This window comes from Caloenas nicobarica, chromosome 2 (genome assembly GCF_036013445.1).
Source record: "Caloenas nicobarica isolate bCalNic1 chromosome 2, bCalNic1.hap1, whole genome shotgun sequence".
Lineage (NCBI taxonomy): Eukaryota > Metazoa > Chordata > Aves > Columbiformes > Columbidae > Caloenas > Caloenas nicobarica.
In genome coordinates this window covers 66,373,842-66,390,586 of record NC_088246.1, presented here as the reverse complement: position 1 = coordinate 66,390,586, position 16,745 = coordinate 66,373,842, and the positions used below count along the sequence as shown (strand labels likewise).

General features: G+C 54.0%; 1 protein-coding gene and 1 long non-coding RNA gene across 6 annotated transcripts in view; both read right to left on the bottom strand.

Moving 5' to 3' along the window:
* Positions 1-14,980, bottom strand: part of NFATC1 (nuclear factor of activated T cells 1) — a 115,987-nt gene extending 101,007 nt beyond the window's left edge. For 4 of the 5 annotated variants that reach the window (XM_065628664.1, XM_065628666.1, XM_065628668.1 and 1 more), the window contains exons 1-2: positions 14,529-14,980; positions 3,968-5,069 (exon numbers count right to left, since the gene is read on the bottom strand). In XM_065628664.1, the coding sequence (XP_065484736.1) occupies positions 3,968-5,069; positions 14,529-14,661 (1,235 nt within the window). In that variant the 5' untranslated portion in view covers positions 14,662-14,980. Of the gene's footprint in view, positions 1-3,967; positions 5,070-10,067; positions 10,254-14,528 lie in introns of those variants that run through there. The other variant, XM_065628665.1, reaches the window with a different exon arrangement.
* Positions 14,981-15,516: 536 nt separating this feature from the next.
* On the bottom strand, positions 15,517-16,333 carry LOC135986179 (uncharacterized). Its single transcript, XR_010605856.1, has 2 exons — positions 16,222-16,333; positions 15,517-15,876 (listed from the first exon to the last, which is right to left on the bottom strand). It is a non-coding gene; the product is annotated as an uncharacterized LOC135986179 (long non-coding RNA).
* Positions 16,334-16,745: the final 412 nt, after the last annotated feature.

The following is a 16,745-nucleotide window of genomic DNA, read 5'->3' as shown; positions in this document are numbered from 1 at the left end:
CAAATCAAAAGAAAGAAAGAAAGAAAAAAAAAAAGCAACATCTTAAAATCACAGTCTTTAGGAAAATCATATGGTTTGGGGCCTGAATAAAGGATTTTTGAATGTTTGAGTTTAATACCGCCACAGGCACAAAAGTGGAATCCAAAAAACCCACAAAAAATAAACAAGTCCATTGGTGCAGACAAAAGCCAAATGTGCTTTTGCAATGGGTAGACAGGTAACAAGCCATATGTTCTCTGGGTGCAAACTACAGCCTCCCTATGTAAAACTACGTGTCCCCATATCTGTAAGGTCAAGAACACACATGTATATTTTTGAGGCTGAATAAGAGACTGCTGAAAAAAAGAAGTGGCTTTAAATCATTAAGAAAACATAAACTGCAGAAGAAAATACAGTAGGGACCTTTTCAAGCCACCTGGAACTGAGTGTCTGTTCCTGGAAGCTCCTTTTGGTGTGGTAGACCTCATACATGCCACATGCCTGACCAACAAACCCAACCATTTCTCTTCACCTTCCCCCAAAAAACACTATGTTTAACAAAAACTCAAGTGTTACAGGCCAACATACCTGGATTAAACTGATGACACTTGAAATAACTACAATGCATTACTTTTCAACGAGTAAGAAACCATCTCTAGGAAATTCCAGGTTGTGTTTCGGCAAATACAGTGGCTAAAGAGGAAGTCATAAAAAATGTGCAAGATACTCAGAAATCCGTCACTTTCATGAGTGCCTGTACTTTTTGTTGTAATATAGGATGATATGGGACCTGCTAATGAGCAAGTAAAAAATGAAAATGGGATTTTAGTTTCAGAAATAGTCACTAACACTGTCTGCAAACCCGAGGGCAGAAATCCAGCCCTGCGCTTCCATTCTGGCTTTGGCATTTTTGCCCGTGAGAGATTCTGAATTACACAGCACTCAGGAACGAAGGAAAAATGTCACAGAAAGGAACATAATTGAGACAGCAAGGCCTTGAGAAACACAGAGCATCACCTGCTTATACAATAACTGCCTGGTATAGCGCTTCTTTTTAAACTAGTTGCTACACTAACTATAAAAGAGGGACTACAGACGGAAACTTATTGCATTTGAGTGAGACAGAACAAGGCATAAATACTGAAATAAAAAGAGACCTTGGAGCTAACAGCTACAGCAGAATTTCACAAAGACCATCTCTGGGCTCTCCACGTAATGATTCACCCTCCAGTAAGTTTTGGAGGCGGATTGGTACATTGAGGTAAACCCACTTTGCGCTAGAAAAGGTACAACACCCATTGCTACCTCAGGGTTTGTTCCAAAGCTTCCCCTGAAAATCTCTGCTTGCTCTCTAGCTATTTTCTACACCCAAAGACTTGGCGGGAGGCCCTGGGCTGCCAGCGAAGCACGGCAGGCAAACCCCCAGCAGACAGGTTACCCCGCGCAGCTCCGGCCTCGGCTGCAGGGTTGCGCTGTGCGCACCACGTGCAGAGTCCCACGCAGGGATAGAGCCACAGGTTCGTGGCCCCGAACGACGATGCGTGAGCCCAAGACTGCTCCAAAGAGCCCACAGCCTGGGGACCGGGTTGAGCCCCCGAAATCACCGTCCTCCTAAGCAACTTAAGCAACCAAGAGAAGCACGAGGCACAGAAAGACAGTGTTTCTGTTAAGGCAGGCATTATTATACTTAGTATATATTCTTATTATTCCCTTGCTCCGGGACTTGAAAAGCCTAACATGGATTGGGCTTTAATTAGGATAAATGAAAAACACCATCGATTTTAGAAACTATGCAAAAAAAGCAGTTTCCCTTTTAGACTGATGCCCGCTATAAAACCCCAGGAAAGGAGACAGCACCCGGCCAAGCATCTGCCTGACCCTGCTCCCTCCTGCCCCCAAAGAGATGGGAATGCAGGAGAGGGAGGGAAAGGCGTCAGTTATTTTCCAAGGCACGCTTGCTTTTGATGAAAATTGTACCATATATTCAGGAAGAGACAGAGGAGGTAATCAAATCTGGTTATCTCGAAATCATTATGACCGGGTAGATTTTGGAGCCTGAGCCATTTATTGGAACCCACCCCTGTAGCCCTCGTGTTTGAAATAGAACAGATGTGTAAAATAACAGGAAAAAAATCCAGCTCTGCTGTGACAAACTCTTAACAAATTTTTTTGGAAAGATTTAAATTAACATAGTTTCTGTTGCGTAGGCTGTGATCTTGATGACGTGCATGCTCAGTTGTCCAGCACTTTCATATACATAAAATGAGAGGTATTTTGGGTGGAAGGAAGCACAGTCGGTGTATCTGATTGGTAAAATAACTTAAAATCACATTTCGACAGTAACTTTCAACTGCCCTAGAGCAGGAGCTAATGAGATCACATGGAAACATATTGCGAACCAGGAAACATATTTTATGCAAGACCAAAACAGTGGAAAAAAATGTTAAATACACAACATAGTGGGACTCCCTTTTGTACGCTTCACCCTTCTTGTTTGTGTTAGCACACAGGCACACTGGGTGCCTCCTGACGGGCTGCAGCAAAGTGCCCACAGGCCACTCACTGCAACAGAAAGATAAAAGCCTGTTTGGTCAAACTGTCCTATTATTGCCCTTGAAGTCTTTGGCAAAAAAATCGTTTCCCCAATGCAAAAGCCCACGGCCGGCCTCTCTGGGCTATTGGCACTTCACTGGGAGAACATAAAAGGCTTTTTTTAAATACGTAGGAAGGCTCTGAATGATTTGCCTGATGTTAAACATCTCTATTCCAGCTCCAAAAGGCAGCGAGCGCCTCTGGGCGGCTTGGCCAGACCCAAAGGGGTTGCTGCATTCCCAGCACCGAATTGAGCCAGGGTCCTGCAAGTAGCTTGGGCAATGCTGACAGGAGGAGGAGGAGGAGGAGAATGATGAGGAAAGGGACCACAGCACTACACGCTGTAACACAAACGGCCATGGACCGCTCAGTCTCAGTTTCGGGAGACAGCCTGCAGCAGAGAGGTGCTGGCTGGAGAAAAATGAGACCAGCAAGGTTGAGAGCCAAGGAGTTATCACTAACTAAAACATTTCAGCTATTCGTTCACATCTTTCATTTTGAGAGAGACAGCTTTGCTGTTAAAAGCAAGAACCTAGAAGTGTTTGGGAGGAAGGGGGCCAGGGGACGGCCATCACAACCAGGGACTGGTATCAGCCTGCAAACTTTTGGAAAGCCAAACTCTTTTCCTGCACCATGTGCCACTGCATATACAGCCTTTAGAATAAAGACCATAATTGAGATTGAAAGAGAAAGCAATGGATGTAACTCAAATTCTGGCTATTCTGTGGTGCTTCCTAGCTGGAGTCCTGTTGTGATAAATAAATGTGACCAGTATATTGTCATCTGACAAATAAGGTTTTCTTCTTTAAACATAAAAATGGTGGGGAAGTGGGAAAAAAGAAAATCACTGTCCAATGCAGATAGGAAAAGAAGACTGGTAAGAAGCTTTCAGATGAAGCAAAGTAAAAGCTGAAATAATGCACAAAAGAACCCTATTCCTATTCTCTTTCTATTCACTGTCTATAAAGCGTAAATGTAAAAGGCCATGTAACAGCCACAATAATAGGAACATATCTTAGTCCCGCAACAAAAACACATTAACACACGATGAACTATTTAAGTAAAGCCACAGGTTTGATGGTACCAAATTGTCCTGCTGCCTGACAAGCTTCTCAATACCCCATTTCCAGATTGCCCAGGCTGGGGCTTGTCCCTGGAAAGCAGATAAGCAGTTACAACCCACGCATAGATGACTCCCAGGACAGACTTTTTAACCCTTCAAGGCCTTACTTGTGGTCATGCCACACCAACAATGGAGGCATTGTCACAAGAAACAGCAAAGTGGAATGAGTGGATTAGCAGATTTGGTGAGAAGCAGAGATGACAAGGGGAAGGAGAGAAAAAAGCATGTAATAAAGATATTAGCAGGATTGTCTTCTAAGTCGGGGTCCCTTACCTCATGTAGGATGTCGGAGACAGAGACTTTGGTTTGGCCCACTGGTAGGGATGCTGTGGCACGGACAGGTACTGCTCGCAGAAGTTTCCTTTCCTAATGTGCTGAAAACTGGAGAAGTCTTCCGGTGACAAATCGGCAGTTGGCGATATGGTCCTGTGATCCTCGCCAGCTGGTTCAGTTTTGAGAGTCATGGACGGGGTGTGGTCAATGGCGGTCTTCCTTGACTTGATGGGAATCCCATCATTCATATCTATGGTGCTGTCAGTGGTGAGGGCATTGATGGCGGCGACAATGGCAGAGCTGGTGTACTGGTTGGTGTTCCCCAGCCATGTCTCATCCGTGACACTCACCCGCGGCGAGTTTTGTGGAGAGGGCGTGGGGGAGTGGTGCGGGGAGTAGGAGGAGGTCTGCCGGTCATTGAGGCTGTACTTTCTCTTGTTGCAGGGAGACGGAGGCCTGGAGCTGCGAGCCCCCAGCCAGTTCTCCTCCGTGATGCTCGTCCTGGGAGATGTTGATGGGGAGTGCCTTGGGGAGCTGAGCAAAGTGCAGGCCACCATGCTGCGCTGGTAGCCCTCCTCTGTGTCAGTGGTCTTCGGAGACACACATGGGGACTGCCATGGAGAGGTCTGGGGTGAAGTGTACGGATACGAGTAGTTAGACTCGTAGGAAGACGCTTCAGAGTTGCAGCTTCTGGAAGACAAGCTACTTGCTGGGCTCAGGCAGGATGGGTCTCTGTACGCCTCGATGTTTGGTAAGTTCAAAGTGGCAGTGGAAGGCGACCGCTTGGCGTTTGGGATGGCTTCCTCAACCTCATCGTGGAAAAACTGGTTGTTGTTATGATGAAGTCCCATGTAAGAAGTAATCTCAATTCTAGGGCTCTCCAGTGCTGGAGCTCCATTAGGTCTAATGTTTGGAGGCAGGTAATACTCAGAGGCCCCGCTGTCCATGTGTCCTCCATATCCGGAAGGATGGTTTGTTGATGGGACTACTGAAATGACGGGATTTGATGTCTGAAGGCCATGACATGGAGTTGACAATGAGGAATGTGCCACACTTAGAGGCAAGCCAGCATTTACATTTGAAGATGTATAATTATAGTGTTCTGGAAAAAACAAACAAACAAAAAAGAATGATATGAAGTGCTGAACGAATATAATCACTTAGTAAAATACTGAGCTGGAGTGGAGGCACATGACACAACACACAGCACAGCACCCCTTAACAACCCAGCCCACAGGAATGCTGCGCTAGGGTAGAGGCTGCAGACTCGCATCCTTGAAAATGTTACTAACTGAGCAGCACAAGACAACCTATCTTGGGAGGGGGGTGTGCTTGGACTGAGTTTGTCTCAAGGACACTCTCCTTATGGAAACCTTCAGAGCAAAAAATTGAGTCTTCAAACAACAGTGCTTCAGCATTCAGAGGCTGCGGTGCTGCCCTGGAGATGTGTTTTTACGTAAGTGAGCCCGATTCCCTTCTTGAAAAGTTGGAATACACAAAAAACACACGACAAAAAAAAAACAAAAGTGGAGGCAGACTAAAGTGAAGAACATGATCAACTGTGTTCTGTTAAAAAATTACACACAACTGAAATTTCCATTACAGCAAGTTTCCAACTGGTTCCAGTTAACTAGGATTTTGGAATGAGACAGATCTATTGACCTGCTCTGGTTTCTGGGACCACTTATCCTCCAGCCTAACTGGCAGAGGCCAGGTGAAAGATAAACATGGATGTCTCACTACTCCATGACAGCTGAAATTCCACTGCAATTGCTGGTTATTGCATGTGCCATGTTGATTGCTGCCAGCAGCAAGAACCTGGCCAATGGTCTAACCGCTTAACAGCTCCGGGTGTATAAAAGCAATAGCAGAGCTAAACTATAGTGTTAAAAACCTGGAGGGTGACAGATGACATCACAGACTTGCACCAATGAGCTCCCTGACCCAGCGCAGGGGAACAACCTGCCCTCTGCACATCTCCATCTCTGCAGAGGACCAGCATCGCAAAGCTAGTTTCTGCCTCACCCCACTGTCAGCCTGCTGGAGGGACCCCTTCAGCTCTGCTCCTCTGTCCCAGGGCCACGTGTGGGTCTCTCTTTGCCACCCAGTGACACTGATGGGCTGCATACACGGAGATGGACAGCCTTCAGCAGCAGGAGGGCAGCAGGATCAGAAGTGATTGCCCCAGTGCTTTCTGAAGTCTGGAGGCTCTGCATCACCAGCACACACCAGCCAGAGCCCCAACACCTGTATCCCTTGCTGTACTGGAACAAGACAGCAAAACCTTTCTATCAGGGACAACTGCCACTAAACTTTGAGCCTGGGTGATGCAGTTCTACAGGTTCCTCTCAGCATACTGGAAACACACCCAGCTCCAGCCCCAAGCTGTGCACACAGTGCATCAGCCTTCCCTGAGGTTTGTTACGGCAGCAGCACTTTCCTGTAGGACAGGGGGAAATCTTCCCCAGACACGGCGGGTCCACAAAGGGAGCTTGTCCCATTCCATCCCAGGAGACAAGCTCCCTACGTGGTCAGCCTTGCCCACCTTCCCTAGGGAGTTATGGAAAAGCTTTACTAATTACTGCAGCTGTTATTCCCAACAGGACCCGCTCCCCGGGAGCACTGCAGATGCAAATGAGCCCTCCAAGCCAGTAACCCAGCGCAGCAGCTACTCTCTTTCTTTTATCAGCGCAACCCTCTCTGGTGTCATCCTCTGGCAATCCCATGCTCGCCCTTCTCACTGGAAACGACTCCAAGGCAAATGGTACTAAGGAAAAATGAATGTGCTGTCGCAGTTTCACAGCAACTCTGCGATGTTCCATCTGATGTATGTCATGTCAGGTAACAGTCAGGAAGGATGAGCAACACCACCTTTTTAACTCACTCTCTAGCCTGCCTTCAGAGAGAGGCCATTTACTGAAGAAGGGTCATTAAATTACACTGGGGCGTGCCACAAATAAAACTGGATTAGTCAAAACATGCTGCAGCTTCACGCACTATTCAAACAACCAGGCAGGCAGGAACTATGGAGAAAGAGAGGCTACTTTGACAAGGATAATCCAATTGCAGTGGTCACAGCGAGGCATAGATCTGCCTGGAGAATCAGTCCCCTCCTTCCAAAATAAGTCCCCTTTTGTTGCTGCCTTGCCACATGGCAGCACCGCTCACAGTCACCGCAACCACCACCACTTCCTTCTCTCTCTTCATGGAAAAAGCCCCAAAGTGGTAAGACCTTCTCCATTTCAGAAATTAGCTCAGAGAAAGGGTCTGAGCAGTGCCTCCAAGGCAGCCTCAACCCCTTCACTGCCTCCTCCAGCTCCAGAGCAAGCTGATGTCCCTGGCATCGCATCGCTGCCGGGACACTGGCGAGGCTCTTCTCCCATGTACAAGCCACAGGCCCTTCCACAGCCTCCCAGCCCAGCGTGTAGATGGATGGCAGTGGTGACACAGCACAGCTGGGCACCACCTCCAGCTGGTCCCCACCACGCAGCTGGACGCCCTGGGCAGGGGATGGCGGGCTCCACAAGCTGTCCTGGCTCTGCACCCCCCAGGTGGGCTTCACGGATGGGGTGCGGCAGTGGTATCTGCTGACTGCAGAATCAGTGCCTTTAGATCTTTTATTAAAAATAAATAGGTAAACGAACAAGACAGCAGGGATAATTACTATCTGCATGAAAAGTACCATGAACGCAACAGTTCTGTTAAAATCTAATGCGTGACTAAGGTGAAATTTAAACATTGAAGTTTGCTGGAGATCTGCAGCCCAGGCCAAGCAGGCAAGATAAAGGCTTGGACTAGCCTTTGGAAGCCAGCTTAAAAAAAAATAAACTAAAATTAAAAGACAGTCTTAAGTGCTTCAAGCAACAAGCTCCCCTAATGCACATGGCAAGGAATAGCCTCTTTTAGAACTATTATACCTATTTTTTTAAAGTCAGCTTTTAAAAGGCCAAAAAAAATATCATGTCACACAACTTCTCACACAATGGTATTCAAAACTGAAAGAAGCAAGATCCAAAGCCTACGAAATATATTTAGGTATTTTAAATTTTTAGACAGTGTGTAGAAAGTATGCCCACTAAACTATAGAAGCCCCAAAAGCCAAAACTAGGAACAGGACCTAGTCCTTGGTTTGTGAGGTAAAAACCACCAGCTACAATTTCTGAAAATGCACATTCTTCTCCACAGCTTCCATATTTACAAAATTTATCAAATGCACATACATAGTCAGCATTCGTAACATGCTGACATTTTCCTCACCAGAGTGAATTAGACATGTAAAAATAAAATCCCAGTCTGGAGGGATGGGAGATGGAGGTGGCTACGAAGGCATGAAACTGCATCACATAATGCAGCTGTGTGGGGTATTTTGCCAGTGCTGATAGGGACGAAAGGAAGGTAACACTTTAACATGACGTTGCTGTCACAACCATGATCTGTAGAGGCTCCCAGGACCAGTGCACTTACCACCAAGAAACTTTCAATAGTGTATTTTAATATCTGGAACCAAACCCTGGTATCACATAAACCAGTGCAGGTCTACAACCATTCTGTTCCAACAAATCCACACTTCTATTAAGTATAACTAGGACAAGAAAATGGATCTCTTGATTTGTGAGCGCATCTTCACATATTACATTTCATTCTGTGACAATATAAAAAAAAATCAGACTTTTTTTCTCTAGTTAAATTTCAGAGACCAAACCTTTTATTTCTTTCTATCCTTAATAGGCTGATGTTGCAAGGCACTGATGGTATCAGTTTTTATTTACATTATTTAAATAGGAATGCTGAACACCTGCAGTTCAGAGGGCCTTCAGAGAAGGTGAGGGCTATGTTACATTTCTAAAGATGAAGACGCATCTAGGTCTGTGTTTGAATTCATGCTTCCAACATTGTCTAATGGATTCAGGAACTTTTCTCACTAAGACTTTGCCATTTAATTTCCTTAGGTCCCTCCACTTTCCAGCTAATTACTAGGACACTCATCTGAAAAGCTTGGTGTGAAACTCTTAAAACCACATTTTTCTAAAAACTGAGAACCTCCTAACAACTACTTGGGAACTGACAATGAGTCAGAGAGCTGAGCAAGTGGGGAGCGTTACGAAGGGGAGCACTATGCCTTCACCTGCATTCTAGCATTTGGGAACTGGCCTCAATTTAAGGGCAAGAGATGAAGCGCAGACACAGGAACAGCCTTACTCTGAGGCTGCGTTAAACCATCTACTTGTGTAAGAGTTTTTTATCGTTACCAGTTAGTACTGACACCACAGAAGTCAACTTCATATCAGGAAACGACAACTTTCTCTATCCCTGTGTCAATTCCAGACTTGTTTGCCTCATTTCCACCTCAAGTATGGCTAAAAGTCATTAAAAAATATCCAACAAACAAAAAACAAAACAAAACCCCCAAACAACAACAACGAAAAAAACAAGCGGACCGAGACACCAGAGTTGGGAACGGTGTGACCCATGATAAACTCAGGCCCGTTATTTTTATTTATTGGATGACCTTCAACCTAAACCCTGAGCCTAACTATCTCCAGTTCACAGGAGAAAGCGAAGCGGGGCAGAAGTGGCTTTTGAAGCGGCCCGTCTCTGTAATGGGAAGACCCAGATTCCCACCTCCACCCCCTCTAGGGGCGGTGAGGGCTGTGCGAGGGGGTCGCCCCGTCCGCAGCGCGCAGCCTGTGAGGACAGCTCGATCGGTCGTAGGCCGCTGGCAGGTGGGGCAACCATGCAACGTGGGGGTTTGAACAGCTCAAACAAGCCCCAAGTTCCAAAGATTAGACACCGGCTGCCCCCCGAGTCGTCTCCCCTTGCAGGCTCGCCCGGGTGCTGCAAGGGCACGGTGGGGGAGAGCGCCGGCGCAGGATTTCTCTCCCAGCCGCCGCGGCCCCTCTCGCCGCTTGCCGGCGTGGCGGAGACGACAGGCGCCTCCCGGGGCCGGGCCGCCGTCCCGCGCCCCAACGCCCGCGGCCGCGTCCCTCCTGGGGAAGAATAAACTTCCCCCCTCCCGAGCACGCTACGCAGGGGAGGGCTCCCCGCAGCATCCCTCCGCCAGCACTCCCGGAGGTGTCCGGGACGCCCCGCCGCGACCCACCTCCACCGCCGCCCTCATCGCTGTGCTTGAACTCGAAGAGGAAATCGAAGTCAAACTCCTGCTCGGCCTCCACGCCCGTCATGGCTCCCGCCGCCCGCCGCGACCCCCGCCACGTTCCGGCACCCAGGCGGCGGCGGCGCAGCCCCCGGCCCGCCCCGTCGAGCCCGCCCCTTTGTGCCGGGACACCTGCTGCCGGCGAGCCGGGCCGAGCTCCCCCGCGGTGGCGGCGGGCTGCGCGCAAGCCCCGGCAAGGCGCAGGACGGCGGCCGATGCGGGCGGTAACGTGACCCCGGCCCCGACGGGCGGCCTATCTCGCTGCCGCCGCCGCCACCTCCTCTGATCCGCCCTCCCTCCCGCTCTTGATGTTTCCGGGTCGATGCAAACAACCGCGGTGCCCGGCCCACCCCCCCCCGCACCACCCCCCGCCGGGGCTCTGTCCCTGCAGCGCAACCTGCGCGCCGTGGGGATTACCTCCGAGCCCCCGCCTGCGATCTTCGCGCGGAGAGCCCGACACCGGGGGGGATCCCAGATCCCTGTCCCCTCGCCGGCTCCACGGGGGCGGATGGGGAAGCCGGGGGTAGCCGGGCAGCGGGACTTCACCTGCTCCCGCCCGGCCGTAACTAACTGCCGCAGGTGTCGGGCTCCCGACAAACGGATTGGGGCAGCGAGGGGTAGGAGCGGCGCTTTCACTCCTCGGCTGGGTGGCTTCGGGGGCGAGGTGGGCTCTGCCCGCCCGGCTGGGACACTAGCGTGTCCCCCTCTTCGCTGAGGGCCGCTAAGGCTTCCTCCGAGGTTCCCCACCGTGCCGCGTCTCCGAGCCAGAAGGCTTCACTTTCATTTATTTATTATTTATTTTACTTAGTTGCAGCACCCACTAGTGCCAACTGCTATAAAAAGCGCACTGAAGCGGGACTCGTAATGTTACCGGCTGCCGCCGTGCGCCGGGGAGGGAAAGGTCTCGGGCCGAGGCCGCGCACCGGAGACCGCTTGCAAAGGGCCCCGGCGACGGTGCGAGATGGCGGGGTGTCAGGGCAGGCACGGCTTTCCCCCGGGCTGACGCCTTTCCCGCTTGTACGAGTTAAAAATCAATGAGGGAAAAAACGAATTAGAATATTTTTTCTGTTTAGAAATGCACTTCTGTCAGATTGCACCGTCCCGTTCGAAAGTCTCCGCCACGCAAAGGAGCTCCCTGCCCCTGCAGCTCTGCTCGCCTCGACTCTTGAGCTCCCCGAGCTTCAGGCCGGACTTCAAAAGGAATAGTTTTTTAAAGCGGTTATGGAAATGGTGTTCCCTTATAAACGCGGGGAATACCATTTTCCAGGCTTATGGCTGAAATCTCCGTTACAAAGTGCCAGGAAAACACATTTTTCTTCCATCAGAGCCCGTTAGGCTTTTTTCCCCCCTCGCCGGGACGAACCGCGCTGCAGTCTTGTCTCTGGCAGGAGGCGGCGGACACCGGCATCCCCGGGGCGGCGGGGCAGCCCCAGGGCAAGCAGGACCCTTCGGCCCCGGGGTGCTGCCAGCGGGCGGCCCTGGAGGGGACGGGGTGAGGCAGCCCCCGTCCTGCCGCTGTGGGGCTGCCCTCTGTCCTCTGCTCTCAGCCTCTCCCTAAAGTGCCGAGGCTGAGTCACCCGACTGTGCAAAAGGCCTTGGCAGCAGCGCGACCCCTCCGCCCGCGGCTGCCGGCCTGCCGGGGCCCTGCTCGCTCCGGGATGCCGGAGCAGGCCAGAGGCGACCCGACTCAGCCAGGGAGTGGGGCCGCGCTGCAGGGACGAGCGTCCCGCCTTACCCTTGCACGTCCCGCAGCCCTTGCCCCGACAGCGGGGTCTGCCGCGCCTCCCACCCCCTGCCCAGGGCCTACTACAGGCGGGACAGCTGCTTTGCCCTGGCCCGCAGCGCAGCCCCCCGATTTTACCGGGCTCACCCCCTTGCCGCCCCTCCACGCCGGGCTATTGACTGCTCCCCATCTCCTGCCGGGACGCCCGAGCAGGGAGGCGAGGAGGCCCTCCCAAGTACCGCTGCTCTCACTCCTCTCAGGTACATCCGTTACCTGCAGGATGGGTGAATTGTCTCAAAGTATTTACAGACCGTTTGATTTGCCAGTGCTAAAAAGATTAGTGCTGTCAATTAAGTATTTCGATTGGAGAAAGAGGAAAGATGGACTACGGAAAGGTAAAACCGAATTGATGCCACATGTTGGGGACGGAATAACAGTGTCATGCTAGTTAATAATCCAGTTTGTAACAGTGCCATTAAACTGGGGAGAGTGAAACGAGCGGGGGGGCGGGGAGAGCGATGTGTCCCGGCGAGGCCACCCCCGTGCTGCCAGGCGCCTTTGCGCTACCCACCGACCGACCCTCCAGCCCAACCGCTGGCGACCAAGCCTCTCCCTGAAGTTAACCTGAGTTGTCCCAACTCCCCTGGTCGCAGCGCAAGTCCGACAAAGGTCCCACCAAACGCGCTGCTATAGCTGCAGCACCGCAGCCTGAAAGAGAATTTAACTTGTTCTTGGACTTAACACACAGTTAATTTCTGAGGCAAAGGACTCTGCATCTCGCTACGACCCCCCAAAAAAACGGGGTCCTCACACCGGGTCACTTCGCAAGAGTTTCTTCCCAGACTAAAGAAGAAAGAGGTTTTTTTTCTTCGATTGTCGTTGTTTGCCAATCAAGGGGCATCTTAATTTGAAGGCAACAATCCTGACTTGCAGGGCTCCCCTACGTGTTTGCTGGATTGGGTCACACTTTTTGGCTGGCCTCATTTTCTTAGTCCCTTACAAAATACATGAACAGGGAAGAGAACTATTGATGAGGGATGGCGACATTTTAACAAAAGTATCAGAAATACCACGGAAATAAAGAAGGGAGATTTTTTTTTTTTACAAGAGGCTCCAGTACGCTTTTTGTGTCAGCAGCCTCTGGGTGTAATTTTTACAAGTTGGCGCATTCGATGCCCTTGAAGCCCAGAGCGCTGGAAACGCTGTGCGTGCAGCCCTCGGAGGTCCGAGAGTGCGAAAGGCACGCAAGCCAATGCTATTAAATAAAACCGTAATTAGCTTTCATCCAAAAAGGCTCTCGCATGTTTCAAGAGCGGATCCGCCGTCACAGTTGCGCTTGCAGCTTTCGCATTGGCAGGATCCTGTCAACTGAAATGAAACCCTGGAGTGAAAACATCTGTATTAAAAAAAAAAAAAAAAAAAAAAAAAAGAAAGGTCTTGAGGGCCCGTCCAGCTTTCCTGGGACAAACCCGGAGAAGGAAGCCCGGTTCGCCCACGCTGCAGAATAAACACGACGGACGTGGACTCGACGCCACCTCCACTTTTTCACAACTTTCTAACATGTGCGGGCTCCCCGTGCGCTGCCTGAGCACGGTAGGCCGTTTCAGCCGCAGCAGCAGCAAAGCGGCGGTACCACCAGATCGGAAGGAAACTCGGGAGCCCGGGAGCAGCCGCGGGGGTAAAGCACGGCCGAGGGCTGCCCCCAAGCCCGCAGCGGGAAGCCGGGAGCCGCCCCGCACCTGCTGTCGCGCGGAGGTGATGCCCGGCTGCCGGCTGCGGGGTGCCGCTCCCGGGGCGAGGCGGAGCGGCCGTGCCGACAGGCGCTGGCTGGGAAAACGAGGTGCGAAAGTTTCGCCAGCGAGAAGAGCGGTGCTGGGTAACGATGCTCGGGGGGAGAAAAATGTGCCGACTGGCACAGGAGAGGCTGAAGCCGGTCCTGGCTCCAGCCAAACGCTGCCCCTGGCAGGACCAAGTTCAGTCCGTAAGAGCAGCTACCAGCAAAGCGCTTCCCAAGCCCCGCGCCCACGATCTTTCTCTAGAAACTTGGCCTCTGTGCTTTCCCCGCACTTTTCACAGCAAGGTTACTAAGGGGCATCGAAAGAAAACTCGACAGAGAGCCGGGGTCGCCGGGCAAGCGGTTTCCCGCAGCCGGACCGGCGGCGGCTGAGAGCCCACACCCCCGGGGTGCCCGTCTGTTTCGGTGCGCCAGGAAGGCCTGGCCGCTGGTACGCTGCATGGCCCTGGCCGGGACCCGCTTTTTTAGGAGGCTCTCTCATTTTCCCAAAAGCGAGGGATGGCTGCAATTACTGGGTGTATTCTGACCTCCTCAAAACCAAACCCAAGTCTAGGGAGGGAATCCCCGAACCGCTTCGCAGTGTTTCCCCGGGCCGGACCCGAGACGCCCTCGCAGCCACGCGTTGTCGGCGAGGAGCGATGCAGCGCCGCCTCCTCGCTGTCCCGCCGGGCCGGACCGGCACCGGGAGCGGGAGCGGGCCCAGGCCCGGCGGGAGGCGACCGGGTGCGGCGGCGCGGCCGAGGTGGCGCCGTGCGAAAGGCGAAGGAGACACCTATTGGCAAGCGGCCGCCGGCAAAACTCGGTGCCGCTGCGGGGAAACACCAAGAGACACCGCCACCCGCCCGCCCGCCCGCCCGCCCGCAGTGCCGCCCGTAGAGCCACTCGTTACCTTCCTCCGCCGCCTTCATGGTGCTGCCGAGCGGGCGGGCGCCGCGCTGTGGGGCCGCCGCCGGCCTCTCTCTCCCGCTGGCTGGGTCCTGCGACGGCGGCGCGGCGGCGGCCGGCGGGGCAGCGCTTGGCATCCACCCGGCGGGGCGGCGGAGCCCCGACGCCGCGCCCCGGGCCGCTGCCGGCCCCTCGCCTCCTACCCCGCGCCCCTCGCCCGCCTTCACGCCCCGGGGGCCGGGGTCGCACCGCCCCCGGCGTGGTAGCCGCGCCCGCGGAGGCACAGAAGCTCGCCGCCGCCGCCCCCTCGGGGCCGGGGCATGGAGAGGAGGGCGGGTGTGCGTGGGGACTTCGGAGGCACTGCCCGCGCCGCGGCGGCGGGACGGGGCGGCGGGCGCTGCCCGCCCGCCGGGTGCTGCAAGCGGACTACGGGGGCGAGGGAGTGTGCGGAGCTGGGAAGTCTCGCTCTGACGCAGGGCTGCGGGCCCGGCGCCGCCTTTTTAAAGCTGGAAAACACCCCCCCACCTCCCTTCCCCTCCCGGCCCCTCTCCCCGCCCCGGCCCCGTGATGTCAGCCGGGCTCCGGCCCCGCCGCCGGCGGGTGGCCAGCGGGAGGCGGGCACCGGCGGGCACCGACGGGCCCCGGCCGCCGTGCGGCCCTCCCGCCCCTCCCGGGGCACGGCGGCCGCTCAGCCCGTCCGCGTTGCCGCCTGCGGGGTCCCCACAACCTGCGGGAGCCGGATGCCTGAGGGGACAGGCGGCCCGCCGGGTTAGCGAAGTGAAGGAGGGGAGGGAGTGGAGGCGGGAGAGAGGGACGCAGGCGAAGAGGGGGAAAAAAAAAAAAAAAAGAGAGGCAGCCTCGCATGCTGAAATCATTATGTAAAAAATCGCAGGCTTCCCCCGCTGTGGAAATTTGGAAAAGAGCATCAACTGGCAGGCGAGAGAAAGGAAAATCCCATTCTGCTAAATTACTAACAGACCTGGTAGACTCGGTTTCAGTTGCTCCAGATTTATTATTATTATTTTATTTATTATTATTCTGTAAACATCTCAGCAACACAGTTGTATCTCGTAGCGGGGGGAAGGAGAGGTTTCTAATCCACAGCAACTCCTCCTTCCACCTCAGGGATGCCATGGCCCGGCCCCCGACGCGGCCGTGACACTTTGGCACAGGCAGGAGCCTCCCGGGTGGGGGCCGCGCCGTCCCCTTCTCCGCCGCTTGGAGCCCAGTTGCCTTCGTCCCGCGCTCCCCCTTCGTCCTCCCGCTGTCCCCCCAGCTGGCAGGACGGGACCATACTTTCCTGTTGGAATTGGACGGCGGTGTGCGGAGCGTTGGGGTGGTTTTGAGCGTATCTGGTGTATGAAGAAAAAAAAAATCATAAATCTAGTGCATGACACCCATATGTGGTTGAAAATAAACCCAATATAAACGAAATCCTGTCTGCTTCTGGGATACAGGAGGCCGCGGCAGATTCTTCGGGGCGAGCTCTTCCACTAAATCATGCTGGAAGGCGGTCCCCGCCAAAAAGCGCGCCCGGCGAGGAGCACAGCCCAATTTTTCGCCCCGGATCCAGCCGTCCCTTCGGGCGGGGAAAAAACAAAACCAAAACAAAAAGGGGGACGTTTTTCTTTCAAGGAAACCTGAATGGGAAAAAAGAGGGAAAACCCCTCAGACTCCACAGCGGCATCGTCCCCAACCTTGAGATCTCTCCTCAGGCACCGGGGTGGGTCGCCTGGACGTGGCGAAAGCGGCGCCCCCCGCACGCACAGAGGTGCGGTGCAGCCGAGGGTGCTGAAGCGGGCCTGGCGGGGCCGCCGCCGCGCCGGGGCTCCGCCAGGGGGCGCTGTGGAGCGGGGCGGGCGCGGAGGCGGTGCCGCAGCGCCCCCCCTCGACGGCGCGGCCCCGGTGCGGCGCGGTGGCGTTCGGTGCTGCCGGCGGGGCGGGGGCAGCGCGGGGGCCGTGTGCCCGCGATCCCGCATGGGCCTGGGCGACTGCCGGAGCTGCCCGACGGGGGCAGGGGACACGGGGGAGATCCCGGCGCCTTCCCGGGAGGCCGGAGCGTGGGCGAAGCGCGGGGCGGGCGGGCGGGAGCCGCTCTCCCCTCGGCGGGACTCTCCTTTCCTGCCCGCCCCCCCGCTCCCCGCTGGAATGACGGAATCCCCCGTCTGTTTCCTCCTGTTTAATGCCGTTGCCCGGACCACCGTGGCTCCGCTCCAAGGCC